Genomic DNA, 22,872 nt, shown 5'->3' with positions numbered 1-22,872 from the left:
TTTTTCAGTAGGTGAATGGATATGATTGAGGTAAGTTTTTACATAAGGAATTCTATGTACAAATTTAGTTTTATATATTTGAGGACTCAATAACTTATCCCCCCCCCCCCTTATCTTTCTCGGTATCAAAATGATATGCAATTCATGACCGCATAGGTCTATGGAGTTGTGAAGAACCTTTGAATTATACCGTGTTTAAAGAATATTTAGTAAAATTACAATGCAACCAGACAGTGCCAATAAATGAGAATTTAGGTGTGTTGCTCTCTGAATTTATATATAGCTCCCAGAAGACAATCTAAACGGTCGTTAAATCAATGAAGGGTTTAGTAAGGTTACTTAAAACAGTTGTTTGGATAAACATTTAAATTCTATTGTTCTTAGACCACACAGTTCACCAACCCGTCATACAACGTCCCTATTCATTACGTTCTGCTAGAATTCTAAAATACTCCTATCTGGGATAGTTAAACTAATAAACATCGGAACTGTGTGTGAGATAGAATGTGTGATTTGTTTATGTGAACCATCTGATGACGTCGTCCCTATTGTGATGTGATCGTAATCTGTTTTGTTTACTCTTATGCCATTGCATGTTGCATAAGGCATAACGTGTCGGAGGTCTTGTTTAGATAAATAACAATACACAAGTGTTTATTTTTGGAGATGAGGTCCGCAGGAACCCCATTCTCTCAGGTCCCGGGTAGATCTTATCCAACGTATCGTAGACCAATATCAATATCTTCCGATCCTCCAAACACTAGGCTTGGAATAAATAGGGCGTCCACCGGGGACAGTTTTCGTAGAACAAAAACTGAGTGGTGAGTTAAATTGACGTTGATAAGGTATAGTAAAACATTATCAAGAAATGTAATGATATATATATAGATATATATCTATATCTATATATATATATAAAGTCTCTTTTTTGGAAGTAAAATACAGAAAAAAACATTAAAAACACTTTGTAGAAATATTTCGACCGTGTTACTGGTCTTCTTAGTCGTGTTTATCCTATAAAAGGATAAACAAAGGATTAACACGACTGAAGAAGACCGGTAACACGGTCGAAATATTTCTACAGTGTTTAGAGTTTTATATATATATAAAAGTAAATTCATATTCTGTTAAATTTGGCATCATTTCAGTTTGTCACCCAGGAGATCTGATAGAACACAAATAGATACCATGGACAGGAACGCCAAAATGCGGAAACGAAATCAAATGGCGTCACTGCGTACCAGAAAGCTCCACAGAGTTGCCAAAATTCAGCTTGATGGCCAGCTAATGAATCTCAACAAGCTTTTTATGAGGGAAAGCAAAGAGCTAGACAGGGAAACTACATTTATTGAGGATGAAGTGAAAAAAATGGAAGAAAAAAACCAAGTTACTACGTTTTCTCGGGATTTTCAACCTCAAAGCAAACGGCCGTCAGAACTTCCTGTTCTGAACAAACCGTCGTTCTTGGGGCGTGTCACCCCGTCTACGAGTGATATATCGATGACTGGACGTAGTGAGTGTGTGTATTGTAATGACAATAGATGTCACTATTTCCCTTGCTATCTCCCTATCACGTACCATCCATTTGGGATGAATGAACAACTGAAGAGTTATTCGGTGCTAAAAGACTACGATACACTTTTGAGTCGATGCTCAAAAGTGCGCCCACCCAGTAAAACGTCTATGTTCGAGCAACAAAAGGAACTGCCTCGTGTAACTACTCCAAGCGGCAGGATTCCTGTACAGGACCGAGAACGAGGCTTACAAGAAATGAAAGACAGGAACCGGAAGTTTAAGTCACGGGACTGGGCTACAAATTATGGAGCACCACTTCCTCGGAGAATATTGCTAAAACCTGTCACTCATGTATCGGAGTCGATGCTGAAAATTAACTAATTCCAATCCACTAGAAGGATTTGAACATTAATTCTGTTTAATTGTCAAAAGCAGCAATTTATGGGAACATGTATTTTTGAAAACAAAAATTCTTTACATTGTCTCAATTCATATTTTGTGCAGTAATATGATCGAAATATGACCGTGAAAGTTTAATTTAATAAGCTAGTGAGTGTTGTTGATTACATGTAGTTTCGCCGATAATTTAGAAAGGCGTTACAAACGTGTAAAGTTTGTCCCTGATAATGCGCCAGTCACAGGTAGACACGTACAAGATAGCTTCAGAATGTACATTGACATCCTATCAGGTTTGAGGCAGCTGGTGCGTAGTAAAACAGTAAGTCTTTTACTTTGAAACACTTTTTTGTGCACGTTTTCCAATGTTTTATTCAAGGAATTGATGTGGGTTGTCTTTATCATGGGGATATAAAACGATGGAAAAAACACCCTTACTTGTTTTTATTATATCCATCTCACTGTACATTATTCGATTCGTGACTCGACTTGTTTCTATTTGTAGAAAAGTAGGGTTTTATTGTCAAATTGTTAGGCCAATGTTTTTATCGATAAATAAAAGACATTGAAGCAGCACTGGTTTATTACTGACATCACATTGTAGACTACATGTGGTAATATGTTAACAAATCTTAAAACATACCCGGTACACAGTACCGCTTCTATTATCATTACAATGTCTATCTAAGACATCAAACACTTATGAATTCAATTTTATACACGTCTTTTAATGTTTTGGTTGAAATCAATTTGTATGTACATGTTTAACTTTTTTAACTGTTACAATTTCACAAATTGTAATACGCACAACTTTCACTTATTTGAATATCTTAAAATCCAATTCCTATATAACCCTTAAATAATGCTTTCTATATGAAAACAATTCTGACTAGAACCCAAGAACTGGTGCCACCGGAGTGTGTGCTAGTTCAATAAGAACCGGATATGACGTGACGTTCAAAGTGAGGGTGCCTTCAATACCAGGTTGATACTGAAGAGGTTCTGTGACGTAGGGAGTGTCAGTTCCGGTAAATCGCACTGCCTGTAGAGGATTTGTACCTTGCGGAAATACGTAAAAGAGAGGGAAGGTGCCACCTCCTTGAAGTGGTTTTGGCCTCCAGAGCACCATGTATTTCGCTCCCCGGATTTTTTCTTCTTCATGAAGTCTATCCAGATGCTGAACTTTCTTTCCAAAGAAGTAGACATAAATCCCCTCATTCTCGCTTAGCGTAAACTGAAAATAGGAATCACCCAGGAAGCTTAGTAAAGCCTTGAAAGCGTGGAAAACCGGTCTCTTCGTGAAGCCGGAAGCAGAAGAACTGGTCAGACCGCTTCGGCAATAGAGATGATCGCATTTAGTATTGGCATAGAAAAACCAAGTGACTCTGTCTACCATAGATCTTGACAGAATTAACAGTCCTCTGATTCCGTAGATGGCTTGTTCAGCCTCAGTAACGCACTCAGAGAATGTACAGTTCTCGCCTGTCGTCGGTGCATCCCATCCCCACTCGGTTACCCACAACGGGTGAAGGGGGAGGTTTGTGTCACGCCATCTGACCATGTTCCTCAGGCTGTTAAACGAAGACTCAGGGTGTTCAGGGTGTACCCCGACTCTAGCCCCGGTCATACTACTGACGTAACTGTAGGTGTGGAAGTTGATGACACTCACGTTGCGAGCTATCTGAGCATCGATTCGAGTTCCTATGTAATTCTTTGTCGCTCGTTTTTCGTGAGCCTGAAATGCTCCAGGAAGCACTTTAATTTGGTTATCTATGCCTCTTATGCCCGCTGACATGCGCTGGAGCAGGGTCTTGTAGAACGCAGCATCGTATGACCACGGTTCATTTCCTATTTCAACTGCGTCAATTAAACCGTTTCCAACAACAGGGCCAAAGTGCAGCGCAAACTGTTTCCCATAATTGAATGCAGAGTCATGCAAATTATCCCACCGAGATTGTCGAAAGTTGGAGAACTGGACCGAGACGTCGATCTTCAGATTGGCATTTTTCCAAGCTGTGTACTCCCAATCCCAGTTCAACCAGGACTTTGCATTAGTTCCGCCATTAGATGCCATTTTGGAATATTCTGGATCGTTGTCAGGGTCCAGTACGTCCCAGTCCATGTTGTGGTAGTTCCTGGCATGAGATGCCACCTCGTTGTAAAGAGTTGGGCCCTCTCCTGGTTGCAACAAAGAACTATACTTATTATTTCCCCATCCCCAGATTCCGTTGACACCTAGTAACGATCTGAGGTTGTTTTGTTGAGGTTTAGATGGAAGTTTAATTCCCCAAATCGAATTTTGATTCCAAGCGTCTACCTCCCACAGATACACCTTAAGGTAGTTCTTCTGGTAAATGGTATATTCGAAAACTATGTATCGCCCTCGAGTTACAGATGGCAGTCGAGTAACTACGGCGTTGACTGCGTCTGGATCTAAATTCACTGATGTCCAGGAATTCCCGAATTCAGAAATCTTCAGTTTTAGGGCTGATGCAGTCCCCGGTCCCGCCCAGTGGCGGGATCGAATTGTCTGGATCATACGGGTCTCTCCAAGGTCGAGGGTGAATTTGGCAACACAGCCTTTTGTCCCTAGCCCTGCAACTTCTCGAATTTGAAACATCTGGCTGGAAACAAATTCCACTCGAGCAATTTGATGAGTAATGTTCTTGAAAGAAATTTGTTTGTAGTTATCAGTGGACGATAAATTCTTGATGGTATGGCGAATGTTGTTATCATCAACCACGGACATTTCTGTTGTTCCATGGCTGTAGATTCCCCACACGGTCAAAAATGTTACCACCTGAGGTTGTCGTAGACTTATTACCAATTTTGCATCTGACAAACTTATTGAAGGTTTGATGGTAGCCACTGTGTAAGATGGATTTCCGTCAGTTGCTTTATGAACATCCGGGCTATTGGACACTATACAGTATGTGTTGTCCTCGCAAAGACCATGAAAAATGTTTACTTCTGGGTCGCTGACGAATCCGCTTGGTAGACAGCTTCCTGACGACCACTGGGTGTTGTCGTTGTCGTCGATGGCTGACTTTGGGTCAGAGTTACCGGAGGATGACGAAACATTCACGGTTACTCTTGGGTATTTAGTCCATGACTTCACGATCCCAGCATCCGGGTCCCATTGAATGGACTTTTTGACCGTTACCAGTATAAGGCAAAGGCAGAATAGGTTTCTGAATCGTTGAATCATGCCTGTATCTAAACTGCAATAGGAAAAGAATTAACTTTGCATTAATATTTGCCACACGGTTTTATATCTCAGTTTATTGAACATACATGCAATTATCTTTTGTTATTTTTAAAACTATGATTGAAAATGACACGATGGAACCACAGGCAATTGTATCGCTTGGGTTCGAATTTACCATGAAAGAGAAAGGTATACTATAGTACACAGGGGATGGAGCTACAAAATACACCAGCTGTCCTCAAACGCTTCTGCTGTCGGCTTGAACATAAATCAAAATAGTATGACGTAGCATATCATGCAGGATTTTCCATCATTTACTGTGCCGCAGACCGCTTCGGCAAAAATTAATCATTTCAATATTTTATACAATATATATGTTGCAAATATTAAACATCAATCAATCTTGGTCTTGGGTTTTTCCCTCCCACAAAGCTGATGTTTCTTCAAAAGGGAACTCATATAGGGATCTGGTCCTTTGGTGGACAGTTTAAAATCTTGTTTGCTCAGGACGATCTGTTTCTCAACTAAATGTAGTTCTTTATTCTCTTGAGAACACTAAGTCCTCTTTCACAGTCTACAAAGTGTAAATTGTAATACTTGTATTGATTTTAATGTAATTTTACAAATGTCAGCAAAACATTGACAGCCACCTGACGAGTAGGTTCTTCTCGTGTCACGTCAGAGATCAGTCCCTGTAGGATACACAGAGGCGCACCATGTATGACTGTTCTTGGGATGTTACTTGAACTCTCGACAGAGTTTAGAAAACATCCCTACATAAAAGACATTACAGAATACAATAGAATACATTTACTGAAACCAATTTGGGGTCCTTCAGGGTATACAAGTAAAAAGCAACACAAATTAAGAAAGTTAAACTTAAGAGCAGCAACATGTCGATATTATAGAAAAGTAACAACAGAAGATTATAACAGATGTGGATTATCTGTAATAAATGCTTATAAAGCTTAATCTGTAACATGTATATTTGTACTAGAGTATTAACGTAATTCCACCCTCCTGTGACGTCATAAGATTTCGCAAAATCAATGATTTAATAAGATTTATGCATGACAGGAAGTTAAATTTTGTGAGAGTCTTTTTCAATAGTTATTATGAAAAATCTTGTTAACCATAAAATATTTCAAAAATCTAAGCTATATATGTTTAATCAATTATATGTTTCAAAATATTGAATCCAAGGGCAATAACTGTTTTCATTAAATTATTTATCAAGTCCACCATGCATATATTTCCTTTATTTTTCACAAGCATTTTGTATATTTTTTTAAAGAAACGGTTTCATGAAACTGTTATGAATATTATTATATCGTTTTAACCAATTTTTGTGAAATTTTGATTATGCTGTTTAAGGAAAATTGCAATTTTCTGAAAGTGATAACAGGTATATGTGTGCTAATTGATAAAAACAAATTTATTAATACCACAACATACTTATTTTTTATTTCTATTTATTACTAAGATATATCATTTGAAGAATCAACCTTGATATTATTCTTCTTACATTTTTTGGTTATTTTTAAGATTATATAATGCACTATGTCTTATTTTAAAAATTCTAATTAAAAAAATCGCCTTGCTTGATACGCAACATGTCATTCTCATTAGACATAATGCATATTGATTTTTGTTTATTTGTTAAACTATAATTTTAAAATTGTTTTTAGCAATATCCTAAAGAAAACTAATGTTTATCACGTTTCTATAAGGGACATTCAATCAGTGAATGAATTAATTGTATTCTACGTTGTTGTAGGTCCATCTTTAAAAAAAAAATAGGCACAGATCTTACTGTGTTGTTAATTATTTTACTGTGTCACACATACTGTTACTGTGTCACACATACTGTTACTGTGTCACACATACTGTTACTGTGTCACACATACTGTTACTGTGTCACACATACTGTTACTGTGTCACACATACTGTTACTGTGTCACACATACTGTTACTGTGTCGTACATACTGTTACTGTGTCACACATACTGTTACTGTGTCACACATACTGTTACTGTGTCACACATACTGTTACTGTGTCACACATACTGTTACTGTGTCACACATACTGTTACTGTGTCACACATACTGTTACTGTGTCACACATACTGTTACTGTGTCACACATACTGTTACTGTGTCACACATACTGTTACTGTGTCACACATACTGTTACTGTGTCACACATACTGTTACTGTGTCACACATACTGTTACTGTGTCACACATACTGTTACTGTGTCACACATACTGCTATTGGTTCTATATGGCCTAGATTGGTTATATGAAGTACAAGAAAAAAGAATAAAGGTCTTGTAAATTTCCTATGATGTTCATACATGTATATCTCTATATGCGGTAAATTGTAGTCATTTACTTATAAAAAGCGTTTTCATTTTAGTACTGTGTTCTCTGGAGAGAAAAAAAGTTTGTAGCAAGTGTCGTTAGTTCAATTCTAGACACTACGTATAGCATATCTTCGCCTGAAAATATCCACCCCTATCTAGGCGAGAACATGTAGCAACCTAGCTGGGATCAGTGTAAGCTTTGGTTTCTAAAAGATGTATTTACGCTATATATCAAAGATCAGTACATGTATGTCAGCGGCGGATCCATGAATTGCGGTTAGGGGGATGCAACTTCCAAGTTATGATGCTGTGGGTCAATGGCGAATCTCTGGTGGAGGCCAAGGGGACGAAGCCTTCTGGATTTTACAGATTTTATAGGGCTTCAAATTTGTCCCCTATATAGTAATTTTAACTATATTCTGTCATATTTGATAGAGGTAAATCAATAAAGTGACGTAAATCTTAAGGGTTTTTGGAAAAAATGTAAGTTCTCCCAATAAAAATGATTCAATAAATCAAAAGATTTTGTCACTTATTGCTCTGGGAGTGGGAGAAATTAGTGCTTCTATTATCGTTTACATTTTTCTAAACAAGAGACCACGATTTACCTTACATTTGAAAATTTTAGGAGGAAGGGGGACGCCGACTGCGCCTCCCTGAAATTCGGCACTAGATGTACCTTTAGCATTTATCTGGTCGTTCTTTTTGTACACCTTTTCACGTCGTATTAAGATCGGTAGGTATTGGTTCTAAAAACGTTTTTAGAGTAGGTTCGGACCTATTGGTCCAACACTGTTCCTAAGTTTGTGATTGTCCAGAACGAGTGCGAATTATCCTGTAAACCAAAGAACGACACGAAAATAACTGTTCAAAAGTATAAATGCATGCTCTTCGTGTAATTACTAGAATGCATGATAAAAATGAAATAAATATCTGATAGATAAACAATTAAATATGAAAAACACGTCTAAAACATTCGTCGCCATCGTTGTGGGATTAAATAGTGTATGACAGCCGAATCCAGAAATTTTTCGCATCCCGGGGTCAAACGACAGCAAATTTCCAAGAGGGCAATATATATTAGGGTTCTAACAATAAGTATTCTAGAGCTAACACTATATGAAAATGGGTAAGATATGTATTTTTGACCAACTTCAGAGGGTCGGTCTCCCCTCTGGATCCGCGCTTAACGTGCGTAGAACAAAGGTGGTCTCTTGACAATGGTGCTGACCTTGCGATAAACACGAAGAAATAAAAAATAAAAATAAATGGGATTTTGTTCAAAATGTTATCGCAAGCACATATTATGTACTTTTTTTTTATACAGCGTCTTCATTACAAGTAATAGTAAATGTATATATACCTGTAATTCGTCTTATCTGGACATGATACAGCAACGTCACTATACGGACTTCTGAGATATAGAAACTGGCAAAGGAACTTTATCTATTTATAGGTTCCCCACTGATCTGATATGTATAGCGGTTTCGAATTTGTTTGTCAAAATAAGATTTTTAGGGATTTGTCATAAAATGATGTATGAACCCGGATCTAGGTGAAGGTGCGGGTGAAATATACAAAGCAATACAGAATTACACGGATACAGCAATGTACTTGTGTTTTTAAGTCTGTTTTAATAAGTTTACGACGATGCACACGGCCCTATTCAGAGTTGGAATTGAGGATGGTTGACATAATTTGTCAACTCTATAATAAACAAGACTCATGAAACTGTTTAGAACGGATTGGTACAAAACAAAAACTTTTTATTTTCAAAAATGATGAAAATGGATACAAAATTTATCTTGATATACAGATGCAAGTAAAATGAATAAATTTCATCACATGTAATCGTGCCCCCCCCCCCTCTTTGAAACAGAGGGGCACATTGCTTTGCACCTGTCGGTATGTCGGTCGGTAGACCACATGTTGTCCGCTCAATATCTTGAGAATCATTTACTTGATCATAATATTTCTATATGGGTTGGTTATGAAAGAAGATAGCCCTTATTGATTTTTAGGTCACATGGTCAAAGGTCAATTCAAGGGTCGATCCACTCTTGAAAGAGAAAGATATTGTCCGTTCAATATATAGAAAACTCTTTGCTTGCCACACATCAAACTTAATGGTCAAAGGTCAAGGGTCAATTCATTCTGGACATAAAAAGATTTTGTTCGTTCAGTATCTTGACAGACATTAAACTTGGTACGCTGACCAGTACATCCTAAGGAATAGATGACACCTATTAATTTTAGTTCATTTGGTTAAAGGTCAAGGGTCAAACTGGAAATAATAATATATAGTCTCATATTTTAAGAATCATTTGTTTGATTGACACCAAACTTGGTATATCCTAAGGAGTAGATTATTCCTATTGATTTCAGGTCACTTGGTCAAAAGTCAAAGTTCAATCCACTCTGGACATAGGAAGACATTGTCCGCTCAATATCTTGAATAGTTTTGTCACTACTATCAATTAAATAATATATGTGTATAACTCTTTTCAATTTTGCACCACGGGGGCATGCATGTTTCTAAAACATTTCTTGTTTATTTTTTTACCACTATTTCTCAATCATGTCTAACACAATGGGAAATAGGGAGGGGCAATATATCACAAATTCTGAACATCATAGAAAATATACAAGTTCATAATATTTTAGGAATTTAATACTTGTACTAATTACAACCAGTAAAAGTACATAAAAAATATTATATGATAATATAATAACCCATGCATCCATTTTCTGTTTGTAGCAAATGTCCTTAAACAGTATTTTTAACGGTTTTAGCAACGGTCTTCATACATGTATAGATAAGGCTTAGAATATTCAATTCCATGCATTCGTATGCATTCATTGTATCTCTTCAATAGAACTGAAAACCTATTAAAGGAATAAGTATGCTGAACAAATTTAAAAATCTGTAAAATCGACACCCTGCTTAGGAGATTTCATTTTCTATTGTGGCAATGGACCTTTGAAAAGAATGACAATGGACCGTTTCTCGATAGTAAACACAGCCTTTGTTGCGTATTGTGCAATTAGAACAAAGTTCTTTGCAGTTAAATGCACAAGTAAATGGCGTAAATACAGAGTGCTTAATTTTAAGAACCGTGCCTACAGTGTAATCACTGAAATAATGACAAAACCAATGGCTAAATCGGGGCTGGGAATTATCTACATGTGTCAAATTAATGGACTGCATCTTGAATAAAATGGACAAACATAAAAAGTGATTAAAGTAAGTAATTATTTCTTCAACTAACAGATATAACCTGCCTTAATATATATTTTTTTTTTGTATCGGAAGATCCAGCTCAAAGTCTTCAGTTAGTTATCAATTTTACATTTTTATAGCTGTTTGTGAAAGTTGTGTAAACACTTTGTTTGATTTTAGTGACAACAAAATAGTGAAAAAGATAAAGATGATAAAATTTTCAGATGTCGGAGTAAGAAAATGCATGTTTGAACAAAATAAATGAATAGGTACATTGGAGATGTGAATTAGCATTGAACATGTAGTAACTGACAGCTCGGAAGAAATGGGGTACATCTCAAAACAGAGAAATTTTATCGAGAGGCACGGCTCCTTTTCTCTTTCAAATACATGTATCTGCTTGTCATGCCCACGAGCCTGAAATTCAAACAAGAGCTGATGATTAATGTGTTAAACTTAGCGACAATCTTCATTTCAAGAAATAGAGAGAACCAACATAAATTGTAGATACTTCTTTCGATAAATATTGGACATCCTTGATGAACTTCGATATTTATCTACACGACAACTTAGATTAGATCAGACTCGTAAAACCAATCTCTCTCTCTCTCTCTCTCTCTCTCTCTCTCTCTCTCTCTCTCTCTCTCTCTCTCTCTCTCTGTGTGTGTGTGTGTGTGTGTGTGCAGGGTCCCCCTTTTTGTCATCGTTCTTCCTCCGTTACGTCACGTCATGCTATTTTTATATGCAACGTTAGCTATGAATGTATATACAGCTCATTTTGGTGACTTTTTTCTCACCCATATTAACTTATTCCTTTCTAAAATTATACACAAGTAGCCAACTCGTATGGCAGATTGAGTTTTAGTACAGGAAGCAAAATTCTAAGGATGTACATACGTAATTTGAAGATTAAAAATTTTTTTAAACTTGGAAATAAATGCAGATAAACGCATAAAATTGTAAATATCTTTAAAAAAAGAAGAAATACTTGTACGAATCATTTGGATTCTTTAAAAAAAATTAACAAAATGACTTTTACTATCCCTTGAAACTGAAGCATTGAAGCTAGTGAAGGAGAGAGAGAGAGAGAGAGAGAGAGAGAGAGAGAGAGAGAGAGAGAGAGAGAGAGAGAGAGCCCAACTACTCCTACGATTTAGGACTTTTAAGCTTGGGTAAAAGAACATTATCTAGGTTATCTATTTTGTATTATTATTATTCATTTTATTTTGGCTTGATCAGAAAGCCCCCCCCCCCCCCCCCCCCCCTCGCATCTATGTAGCCAAGGGTTACGGTCCACTACGCTCCCCATAAATATGTGGATCGAAAACCCCTTGGCAAGCGAAGATGATGTATACCGGACTGTGCCAATGTAATTAGCTGATTTTATCTGTGAATTAGAAATATGATATACATATCATATATACTCCTTAACCAAGAGTAAGTTCCTAGTGGGGGAAAAATAAAGTTCCTATATTCATTTCCGGGAATAATCAACTTGACAGTTTCAAGTTGAAAATTAGAATTTCCCACAATGCAGTGTCAGTTTACACAGGATTCAAGATGGAGGATGATGGAGATTTCGATCGAAAATCTGAAAAGGTTCCAGAAATTAGCTACCACAGAAAATTAGACAGATCACCTGAAAAGGATATAAAACTAATGAACGAATACGACAAGAAATTGATTAGTGCGTTCCGAAGGGCTAAGGAGAATGCTAGACTGAAATTAGTGGATTTGCAAGATGAAATCGATGACAGGTGCGTCTCGTCTGCTGTTTGTGACGTGGTACTGGGTATTTTAAGTTAAGCAGATATCATATGTCATGTCATTCAGTTGGCTGTTTAGTATGTTTGGTAAATTTGAGGTAGTTGTGACACCATTGAGACCTATAAAGTCACAACAGTGCCACAGACAAAGTCACTTAAAGTGTTAAGTGATTTCCCCATCGTTGTCAGTTAGCAAACTACATGTATATTCCATGTGTAAATGTATACACTCATCAACACATGCAGATAATCTTGTGTAAATGTATGCACTCATCAACACATGCAGATAATCTTGTGTAAATGTATTCACTCATCAACACTGTTTTCACATGCAGATAATCTTGTGTAAATGTACATGCACTCATCAACACTGTTTTCACATGCAGATAATCTTGTGTAAATGTATGCACTCATCAACACATGCAGATAATCTTGTAAAAATGTATGCACTCATCAACACTGTTTTCACATGCAGATAATCTTGAATAAGTACAACATGCTTTTATAAGAGAAAAAGAGACTCTTTTAAGAATGAAATTCTAAATGTCGACACTGGACAGTGAAACGATTTCATCTGCGTTTTAAAGGTTTTGTTATTGTTCAATATTAAATGCTGTAAATTGCAGTATGATTTGGGAAGGTTCAACCAAATATTACAAATAAATGTAAGATGAAAGTATGAGAGAAAACATTATTTTCAATATTTGTAAAATTTATTGATAAAGTTTCCAAAGATTTTGATCAAACCCCTTAGTCTGCAATCCCAGGCTCTGCATAGTAACTTTCATAAATTAATACATGTAGAGTACTTTGTGTTAGTTTTTCTCATGGACTGATATTATGTGTGTGTGTATATATATATATATAGAGAGAGAGAGAGGGGGGGGGGGGGACCTCCGTGGCTGAGTGGTTAGAGCATCACGCTCAAAATCACACGGCCTCTCACCTCTGGTCGGCGCGGGTTTGAATCCCGCTTGCGCCGGTAAGTGAGAAAGTTTCCCAGTTTACTTTCGGAAGGTCGGTGGTCTCTTCCCAGGTACATTGTATCTGGGTTCTCTCTTCCACCAAAAACTGGGCACCACCAGATAACTGAAAAATTGTTGAGTGTGGTGGAAAACAGCAAATCAATCAATATATATATATATATATATTACTCCATTATTTCTGTGAGAAGCATGTGGCAGGGTGGTGAGAATTCCATTGTCATTAAAAGCAAGTTTTTTTTTACTTGCCTAGATTGTTTAGTGTGATGGTTGCATACTACTCAGAGATTTGGTTCCACAGGTCATGAGTTCAACCCCGGGTAACGACAGAAGTGGGTATCTTGTAGAGCGAATTTCACTGTGTCTGTGTTCAACATTTCTTCACTTAGGACAATTATGTTTATTTTTTTTTTTAAATAGTTTATTCGATCATATTTCAATTTGCCCTTACAATGTTCAAGACATTCGGGTGCATGTCTTGATAAGAAAACATCAATATATCATATATAGCCTTTTGTATACATGAGAGTGCATCTTTTAAAAAGCTTTAAAATGCATACATATATTTTTGGTTCTTTCTTCAATTTCTTTGATTCTGCAGTACATCTTGTATTTGTAAATAACAGTTGCTACAGTAGAAATTACATGTATGTTATTCAAAATGGCAATGCTGTGGTTGTTTCCAACATAAAATCCAGTAAGAATGTGTTTCCATTTGATGTCAAATTTGACAACCTTTAACATTATTTCCTATATATGCTTGTATGTTTATTTAAGAGTTAATTGCAATCTCTACCTATTGATAACAGGGATACAAAGTCAAATAAAACCATTGTAATACAGTATATAAAGCACTAAAATCACTAATGACACAAACAATTAGATGGTCAAATTTTTTGGATGACTTACTATCCCTTCCCTAGGACAAACAAAAATGTTTATATAAGATAAATAAAGATATCCAAAAATATTGGCCCTGTCATAGGGCCTGAACCCCTGATGCAGGGGCAATGAATTTTGCAATTTAAGTAGAGGGCTTCATGGGCATCATTAGTTCTTCTCCCACATGTCTGAGAGTAGAGAAGATGATTTTTGGAAATACATTACCTTATTTAGCATATTTGGCCCCACCCTTGAGCCCCAAGGGATGGTAAGGTAATAAATTGTATTGTTATTTTTATTAGACTAACATTTTTCAATGTATTTTCGCAATTATCATTTTAATTGTTAATACTCACTGTGACATCATAGTACTTTTGTGTATGTATTCTTGCGTTTTAAACACGACTGAAGAAGACCGGTAACATGGTCAAAATATTTCAAGAAAGTGTTTAAAGTTTTTTAAAAACATTTTACTCCAAAAAAGGGACTTTTATATATACATATAATATACAATGTTATTATATATAAATATATAATATACAATATTTGCCAGGTTAAAAATTTTATCTATGAAAACATTAGTTGGACTTTGTCACCAAATATTGATTTTTATTAAACAGGAATTTACTGTTTCAAGATCCATACTGTTGATAAAATTCCAAGTAGTATATCATATTCTATGTGATTGAAACTCATTTGATATGAGATTCTTTTCTGTGTGAAATGGAGATATTTCTCTTCACTGGCAAAAACATTGGTAGTATAGTATATATGTACATACTGTATCAAAATCCATGTCTTTGATCAAATGCCCATTAAAATATCATATTCAAACTGTAATTAATTAAAACTCATTACATTGGCATGAGATTCGTTACCACCGGTAAATGAACTCGAGATGTTTCTTTCATCTTTTTTCTCTGTATATATAGTCCAGTGATTATGTACGTCATACTTCATGTTTCTTTGTGCTCACTTTTATTTTGCATCAGTCGCGGAACCACACCCAAGCTGTGCGCTAGCAGTAATTGTTAATTACTCAGAACCACACCCAAGCTGTGCGCTAGCAGTAATTGTTAATTACTCAGAACCACACCCAAGCTGTGCGCTAGCAGTAATTGTTAATTACTCAGAACCACACCCAAGCTGTGCGCTAGCAGTAATTGTTAATTACTCAGAACCACACCCAAGCTGTGCGCTAGCAGAAATTGTTAATTACTCAGAACCACACCCAAGCTGTGCGCTAGCAGAAATTGTTAATTACTCAGAACCACACCCAAGCTGTGCGCTAGCAGAAATTGTTAATTACTCAGAACCACACCCAAGCTGTGTGCTAGCAGTAATTGTTAATTACTCAGAACCAAACCCAAGCTGTGCGCTAGCAGTAATTGTTAATTAATATGAACTTTTAATAGGACTGTATATATTTCACTTTTAAAAAAGTTTTCTATATAGAATAATTATTTAGACAACACTATATGACTACATTCCTGTCCACAGTTTTAAGAGTCCAGAGATGTATAGGTTTCTCTTGTGTAGATCGATACTGTCATCATGCTTTGCACATGTGAGCAACATCTGTTTGTAAATTGGATTTATTTGTCAGATTTGTGTTGGCAATTTTATATTAATTGAATTTGCACAGTAAATATATTTTAATTCTGTTTGAAATAATAATGATCGATCAGTACAATGCTGGGTTCGCTAATATGAAGAATGCTTTCTAAAATGGATTTAAATCTCTGGTAAACATGTACAGTGTGAAATTTGATTGACTAACAGATTTATTGTGTTGATGTGTAAGTAAGCGATGTGTAAGTAAGCAGATAGTGGTTAAGGGAGCAGTATTACTGATAGTAACACAATCATCCTTAAGAATTTTGTGTTATAATCCAGTCCAATGGGTTCATGTATTTTATGCTTGGGTTTGTGATTTTTCAATAGCAAAAATGTTGACGAATGTATGAAATTATTTTATCCATGGGAGCTTATAACCATGACAGTCTACCACCAGTATGACTAAGACACTTACTTCGCATCAGAGTGGCAGGTAATGGGTCTAAGCCCTGACCGTGACAAATCTGATTCATTAAGATAGTAGTAACTGTTCCATCCTCAGGTTCTCATCATTTCAATTTGATGCCGTGGTTCTCTCGGATGTCAGACCTTAAAAACTATAGTTTTTTGTCATGATAGGCATTCACATGATTAAACAACAAACCTTGCAGCTAAAACATCTAGAGCACCTAAGCAATGATAGGTCAAGATTTGTGGGGATTCACCTACACTGGTGGCAGAGAGATTTTCAAAGAGACATGAAATTCTAAATACTGGTAGGTCATTAAGTGATCATCCAATAGAAATGAGTGGAATGAATTTATAGATATGTTAAACATCATCTCTTTTATTCATCTAAGATTTATTAGCTTTCAAAATTGATATATGGTCTAAGATTTTCTGTGTAAGCCCTCTTTTAATGGGGCATGATGCCAGGGCTTTCAAAAGTAGCTGGTAGCCGGCGGATTTCCGCCACCTATAGTAACATTAGGTGCCGGCTACTTTAGTGACAAAAATGTATGTCCAATGAAAACAACTTTTATAAAACTTTAAACATCTTCCAAACTTTAGTAGACTCAGAATCGCGGCCGTATCAAACGTGTTTACTTGCGCTAAATTTAGTTCAGGTAAATACCGGCACCTGATTGGTCGTCTGTTGGTGTTGAAAATAATACGTCAATTGGAATAGTCGGAAAGCCTCGGATTTACCCAATTCGTGACAACACAGACGAGAAGTTCCGAAAGATAACAACAAGTCCTGAACGTAAAAATCAATGATGTTGACGGAATGAAGAGAACAAATACCCTGTTCAGTTTCGGTTTTAAAAAGGCCAGAAGCGATAGTGACACAAGTATAATATCAATCAACAATTTTAAATCGAAAACAGAATTTAATCAGGAAAGATTTCAGACTTGCTATTCTTTTAATTTGCAAATGCCCACGTGGTATTAAATAAAAATGAAAGTAGAATATTTCGGTTCAAGCCCAGTATTCCGACGGGCCGATAGTCCGATGGTTCGATAGTCCGACGGTTCAATATTCCGACGGTCCGATAGTCCGACATATTGACCATCACCAATAATTTTAATTAATAGAGTTAAAATTTATTCATGTCAGGCATTATTTTATGGAAATTACCAGAAACCGCCAAAATCGACACGGCCTGATTATAAATCAGACAATCAATTTCTGACCAAAATCATTCAAGTGTGAACTTACGGCGGCGTAGAAAGGCCATATATGAATATATTATTCGTTCGGACGAATTAGCTATTTGTTCGGATGAAATAGAAAATCGTTCGTACAAATTAGCAATTTGTTCGGACATATTAGTAATTGGTTCGGACAAATTAGTAATTCGTTCGGACGAATTAGCTATTTGTTTGGACAAATTAGCAATTTGCTCGGACGAATTTGTTATTAGCTATATAAGGCAACGCCAATGCCGTAGTCAAACATCGTAAAGTGTTGGTAGGGGAGCACACAACTTAGATTGGGGCACATGCTAAAATGGGATTAAATTCTAAAATTTTCCATATAAACTTCATGAAGATGGCGACGGTAACCTACATAATCACCCTACCCCTGAAATAACAAGCTAAAAATGGTAGGAATCCCTACACCCTGCTCAGTCTTAAAAGTTTGAAGTAGGCTCAAGTCTCCCCCCCCGCCTATCCCGGCAAAAGTTTATTAAATGAAAATTGTCTGTATAACGGGCCATAACACAATCAATAAGGAAATCGATTTTTGTATGGGACGACAATAATGCAATTATGCGCCAATCAGAGCCTATCTAAGTTTTTCAACGCAAATCTGTATATCCGAATTTTATACCAATTTTATGATATACCTTTCTTTATAGCAAATAACAATTTCTGAACAGAAATTTCTTGCACTAGAATTAAGGGGAGGATGTTATCAAACAACATTTGATATAAAGATGAGGATCTCGTTTGGGGTTCCAGAAGTGTAAGGAGGGGGCACATACATACTCTTGTCCCCACTCCCTACTTTTGAAAGTGTTAAGGGTACACGAACAGGCGCATGGCCTCGTTTTTGAAAGGGGGAGCTGGGGGCCAGCCAAAAAGGATTGGGGGGGGGGGGGGGGGGGGGGGGGGGGGGGCAGCCGAACCAAAAAGAGTTTAAACATGTAAAAAAGAAGAAAGGGAAATTTTTAAAAAGTGGGAAGGGATCAGCCCTCCCCCCCCCCCCCCCCCCCCCCCCCCCCCCCCCCCCCCCCCCCCCCCCCCACTCTGTTGCTACGTCCCTGACGAGTATCTGCTGTCAGCCCTCCCTACAAGCCTATAGATATTGGTATATATATGATGAAAATGTTCCTTAAATTCAGCATACATACATACAGACACACAGCGAGTAGGAATGAATGAACCCACGGGTGATGGAAAAAGGAACGAAGCGTAATCAACCGTGGGCTTCCGATGATGCCGAGATATATACATGTAGATGTAGGTGGGTACCTGTAAAGTGCTAAACGAAACGAAATATACCGAAACGAAACGAAATAGATTGTATAACCGAACTTTTTTATTACAAATGGTATCTTAGGCCCCTGTGAAAATTACCACATATAAATAAAATTCGCCTCGCCTTTGATGTAGGCTTTCAGCTTGACTGATACACAGTTTTAAAAGCTGGAAAGGGGGAGGTGGTGAGTAAGCAAAATGTACATATCCGAAGTTGATTAAATACCATGTGCAATTAGTTTCAGATCCATAAATTTCAGAACGGAGAGTTAAAGTCTCAGAGGTCTGGCGAAACACACTAAACAAGGGATGGGGTCGCTGGCGTTAGATCCGCCTTTGGGCATAGATACATTGTTTTAAGAAACTGGTGTCTGAGAAATTTGAAAGCAGGAAGAGCTCTTAACCTTTTATTTTATCTCTAATTGCTGAGGTAAGAGTACTTTCAATAATGGAAAAAGTTAGATAGTATACCATATTATATCGAGGTAAGCTACTGACAAACAAGTTGATGGTACAGGGTTTTCGACAGTCTCGATTGAAGTCAGCATTTCGCAAATTCTATGGTCGTTATAACGATCTGGTTCGTCAATACAACCTCGCATTGGGTCAAATGCTGTCTGACGTGTTTCATACCGATTGTTAAGCCGTTCTTGACACATTGATTTTGACTGCGGATAACTCCGTTTACCTGATCGGGATATAGGGCTCACGGCGGGTGTGACCGGTCGACAGGGGATGCTTACTCCTCCTAGGCACCTGATCCCACCTCTGGTGTGTCCAGGGGTCCGTGTTTGCCGAACTATCTATTTTGCATTGCTTATAGGAGTTATGAGATTGATCACTGTTCGTTATCTTCACCTTGCATGAATGCAATTCGGTAAAATATATATACATGTGTTATTAAAAATTATTATTGATATGTAGTGAGTCTAAATATAACTCTATACATTTGTGGTGTTGCTAGGACGGGGAATTGAAAACGGGACGGAAAACATAATTTTTTATGCAATAATATCAGGAGGAGGTCAGCAATTTGTAAACTCAAAAGCTTTATGAACAAGGGAAGCAGAAATTACAAAAAGAACGGGAATTATGACATACTCAGAATCCACCGTTTGATATACTACATACAAATACACAATATCCACATGTATACATAGATTTGTCTTTAGAGCAAAAAATACTGAAACGTGTATTTATGCCGAACTGTAACCCTCTGTTCTGAAATTTATGGATCCGAAACTAATTGCAAATGGTATTCAATCAACTTCGGATATGAACTTTGTGCTTACTCACCCCTTTCCAACTTTTAAAACTTTGTATCTGTCAAGCCGAAAGCTTACATCAATGGGGAGGCGAATTTTATTTATATGTGGTAACTTTAACAGGGGCTTAAGCTACCATTTTTAATTATTATAATTAATAGAGTTCGGTTATACACCATTTTTAATTATTATAATTAATAGAGTTCGGTTATACAATCTGTTTCGTCTCGTTTCGGTGGGTTACGTTTCGGTAGATTTCGTTTCGTTTCGCACTTTACAGGTACCCGATGTAGGTCGAACCCATTCAAAGTTTCCCACTGTGCGATGTTTTGCTCTTGTGATGTAAAATATCGCTCTGGCACACAGCACTTAATCCTGTTTTCTGCTGCCTATTACATAGCGATCTCTTATATATGTGGCCACAAATTATCGGAGTTTCGGACTATCGGACCCTCGGACTACCGTACCGTCGGACTATCGGAGTGTTGGACTATCTGACCGTCGGACTATCGGGCCATCGGAATAATAACTGGGTGGTCACCGAATTTTTCAGCACAAATTCGCTATGTTACCAACAAATCTGTAGCTGTTAACTTGAATTTATGGAAAAATAAAATTATAGGTCATTAAAATGTTGCTTATTAATTTGTAATAAAGATTGTTTGGGATTTATTGTTTCTTACAAAACAATTCAGTCTTATAAACTTTCAGTACAAATGTAGAAATAAAAGTGAAAGTTTCTGTTCAAGCAAAGACACTTAAAAATTAATTGATACAGCATTGCAAAAAATAATTACATGTAGTTATCTTGATGCACTTTATTTTTCATTTTGCATCAAAATTAGTACTTTGCAATGTTGAATTTTTTTTAAGTCTTTGCATGAACAGAAAATTTCACATATGAAACAATAAATTCATGGCGAAAGTAAAAATTTCAGGCAAAAAAAATGACAATTTCAAAGCTGCATTTAAGTGCCAGGAAACCTCCAGAATGCAGGATTTTGCGTCATTTACCCCACACCCCGGCCGTAAGGGCGCCGAGCATTGGATCGCCTTCTACTTTTTCATTTCAGCCTCCTACTTTTAAATTTGTTGAAAGCCCTGGCGGCATGTCTATTTTCAGTATTATTGGATTGATGAGGTGTTGATGGATTATTGCAATGTTATTCCTATTCTAAGCCAATAGATTACATACATTAAATCATAATCTTAGATAATCTTTTAAGAACTATGCCTGTGCATATTATTTTATTAGAGTTAAAACTTCACTCTCTTTTGTCAGTGGATAGTATGTTACACTGTAAACTAATCAAGGCATAAATCCCTTCTATGGGGGTTCAATGTCCCTGGAATTAACTTCACAATGAGAAATTATCTAAAGCTACATTTAATCCTGGATAATTCTTAACTTTACGGAAAGAAACAAGATATGGTCAGGTGTTCTATTGCTGCTTTCAAAGTAATCGGAACTATCAGAGTTTCTGTGAAGGTTTGTTAATATAATTTGTTTGGAGTAAATTTTTAACTAAAACTGAATTTGTTTAAATACTCCTCTAAAGTACATTCGTTTTGCCCTTCATTGTCACAATTTAACAATGGCACTGACTTATTTCTCAGAGGATATTATTCGATACATGCTTCATATAAAATTTACAAATAATCTGGTACATATAAATTACTATTTACATAATGAAGACTTTTTTTTACCAAAAAATTCAATGTCAAACAACAAAACAATGTTTAAAATAAATTAAAGTGCTAATATACGAAAATTCAAATGAAATTGAGGACAGGGAGGATATATACATATGTAGATAGATACAGGTAATTTATGGGGGAGCTGACAAATATCGCAGAAATTGGTGTTGCATTAAATGGCAGCAGTAGTAGGATGAGAGATAGCATCTTGTACTCGTTAGAAGTAATTTTCAACTTCAGGTAAAAATCATTGCTTATTGTACTTGTTGTTCTTAATCATTTCTCCTGGTGATTGTGTAAAAATAAAATACATTTAAGTTCTCACTGCTCAGCCATCTGAGATATCGACCAGCTGAAGTTCTGGCAATTCATTAGAAAATAATCTCACAATTAATACAAACGACATAAACATTTAGTCATTTTGGAAATAGAAATTGTTTGATTATTTGATAATTTTCCAAGCCTTTGTGTTTTTCAGGGACAGGGTGATAGAAGAAGAGAGACAACTGCGTCAGTCTGCCGAGGAACGACTGCAGTCCCATCTGATTGACCTCTACAACAATACGGAGGTCAATAAGGAGTTAAGGGAACGCCTCCCTCGAGCCAACAAATCAGATCCTCTGGAATCCAAATTACCCAACCATGAAACTGTAGAGAAATCAGTTGTCATAGAAACAATGGAGAAATCGCCTGATGCTACAGTTCAGAGGTATATTTTTACATGTGTTTTTAGATTACCTGATTTTGTAGTGCTGGTGTTATAAAGACATTTTTAAGCAAATTCCAAGTATATAGATCATTTTAATCTGGAAATGACAAAACTGATTTTTTAAAGAGTTCTTTATCTTAAAGCCAAAAGGAGGCCATATTCCTTTTTTTTCCCCAAACTGCAAATGAAATTCCCAAGAGAAATCTTTAACATGATATAAACTCATTTGTGTCATTTCTTTTTTTCAGTTTTGATTATTTTTGTTGAATTGATAGGACGAATTTCAATAAAATGAACACACCTTTACACATTGCTACAATCAGA

General features: G+C 36.5%; 3 protein-coding genes across 5 annotated transcripts in view; 2 read left to right on the top strand and 1 right to left on the bottom strand.

Annotated features, from left to right (window-relative positions):
- The first annotated feature begins 578 nt into the window (after positions 1-578).
- Positions 579-2,484, top strand: LOC125650772 (uncharacterized). The gene is made up of 2 exons (XM_048879304.2): positions 579-821; positions 1,149-2,484. Exons 1-2 carry the CDS (start codon positions 667-669, stop codon positions 1,894-1,896), a joined length of 903 nt encoding a protein of 300 aa, XP_048735261.2. The 5' UTR covers positions 579-666; the 3' UTR covers positions 1,897-2,484.
- On the bottom strand, positions 2,477-9,079 carry LOC125650768 (uncharacterized). 2 transcript variants are annotated; one of them, XM_056165521.1, is made up of 3 exons: positions 8,847-9,045; positions 8,163-8,318; positions 2,477-5,132 (listed from the first exon to the last, which is right to left on the bottom strand). In XM_056165521.1, the coding sequence occupies exon 3, from the start codon at positions 5,117-5,119 to the stop codon at positions 2,801-2,803; it is 2,319 nt and encodes a 772-aa protein (XP_056021496.1). In that variant the 5' UTR covers positions 5,120-5,132; positions 8,163-8,318; positions 8,847-9,045; the 3' UTR covers positions 2,477-2,800. The 2 variants fall into 2 exon arrangements, with proteins under 2 accessions (XP_056021496.1, XP_048735254.2); XM_048879297.2 differs by lacking the exon at positions 8,163-8,318 and having other exon boundaries at positions 8,847-9,079.
- Positions 9,080-12,237: 3,158 nt separating this feature from the next.
- Positions 12,238-22,872, top strand: part of LOC125650769 (mirror-image polydactyly gene 1 protein-like) — a 42,072-nt gene continuing 31,437 nt past the window's right edge. Inside the window, exons 1-2 of one of the 2 annotated variants that reach the window (XM_048879298.2) lie at positions 12,238-12,460; positions 22,318-22,548. In XM_048879298.2, coding sequence (XP_048735255.2) covers positions 12,264-12,460; positions 22,318-22,548 — 428 coding nt within the window. In that variant the 5' untranslated portion in view covers positions 12,238-12,263. Of the gene's footprint in view, positions 12,461-16,551; positions 16,668-22,317; positions 22,549-22,872 lie in introns of those variants that run through there. The other variant, XM_048879301.2, reaches the window with a different exon arrangement.

This window comes from Ostrea edulis, chromosome 5, assembly GCF_947568905.1.
Source record: "Ostrea edulis chromosome 5, xbOstEdul1.1, whole genome shotgun sequence".
In the NCBI taxonomy this organism is placed as follows: domain Eukaryota; kingdom Metazoa; phylum Mollusca; class Bivalvia; order Ostreida; family Ostreidae; genus Ostrea; species Ostrea edulis.
Note: the sequence above shows the minus strand (reverse complement) of the source record. Positions and strands in the feature narration are given on the sequence as shown.

Bases quoted from the DNA above. Each gene is read 5' to 3' on its own strand.
- LOC125650772 (XM_048879304.2), top strand. From the start codon at position 667: ATGAGGTCCGCAGGAACCCCATTCTCTCAGGTCCCGGGTAGATCTTAT. The intron at 822-1,148 runs GTGAGTTAAATT...GCATCATTTCAG, and splicing joins CGTAGAACAAAAACTGAGTG to TTTGTCACCCAGGAGATCTG.
- LOC125650768 (XM_048879297.2), bottom strand. From the start codon at position 5,119: ATGATTCAACGATTCAGAAACCTATTCTGCCTTTGCCTTATACTGGTA.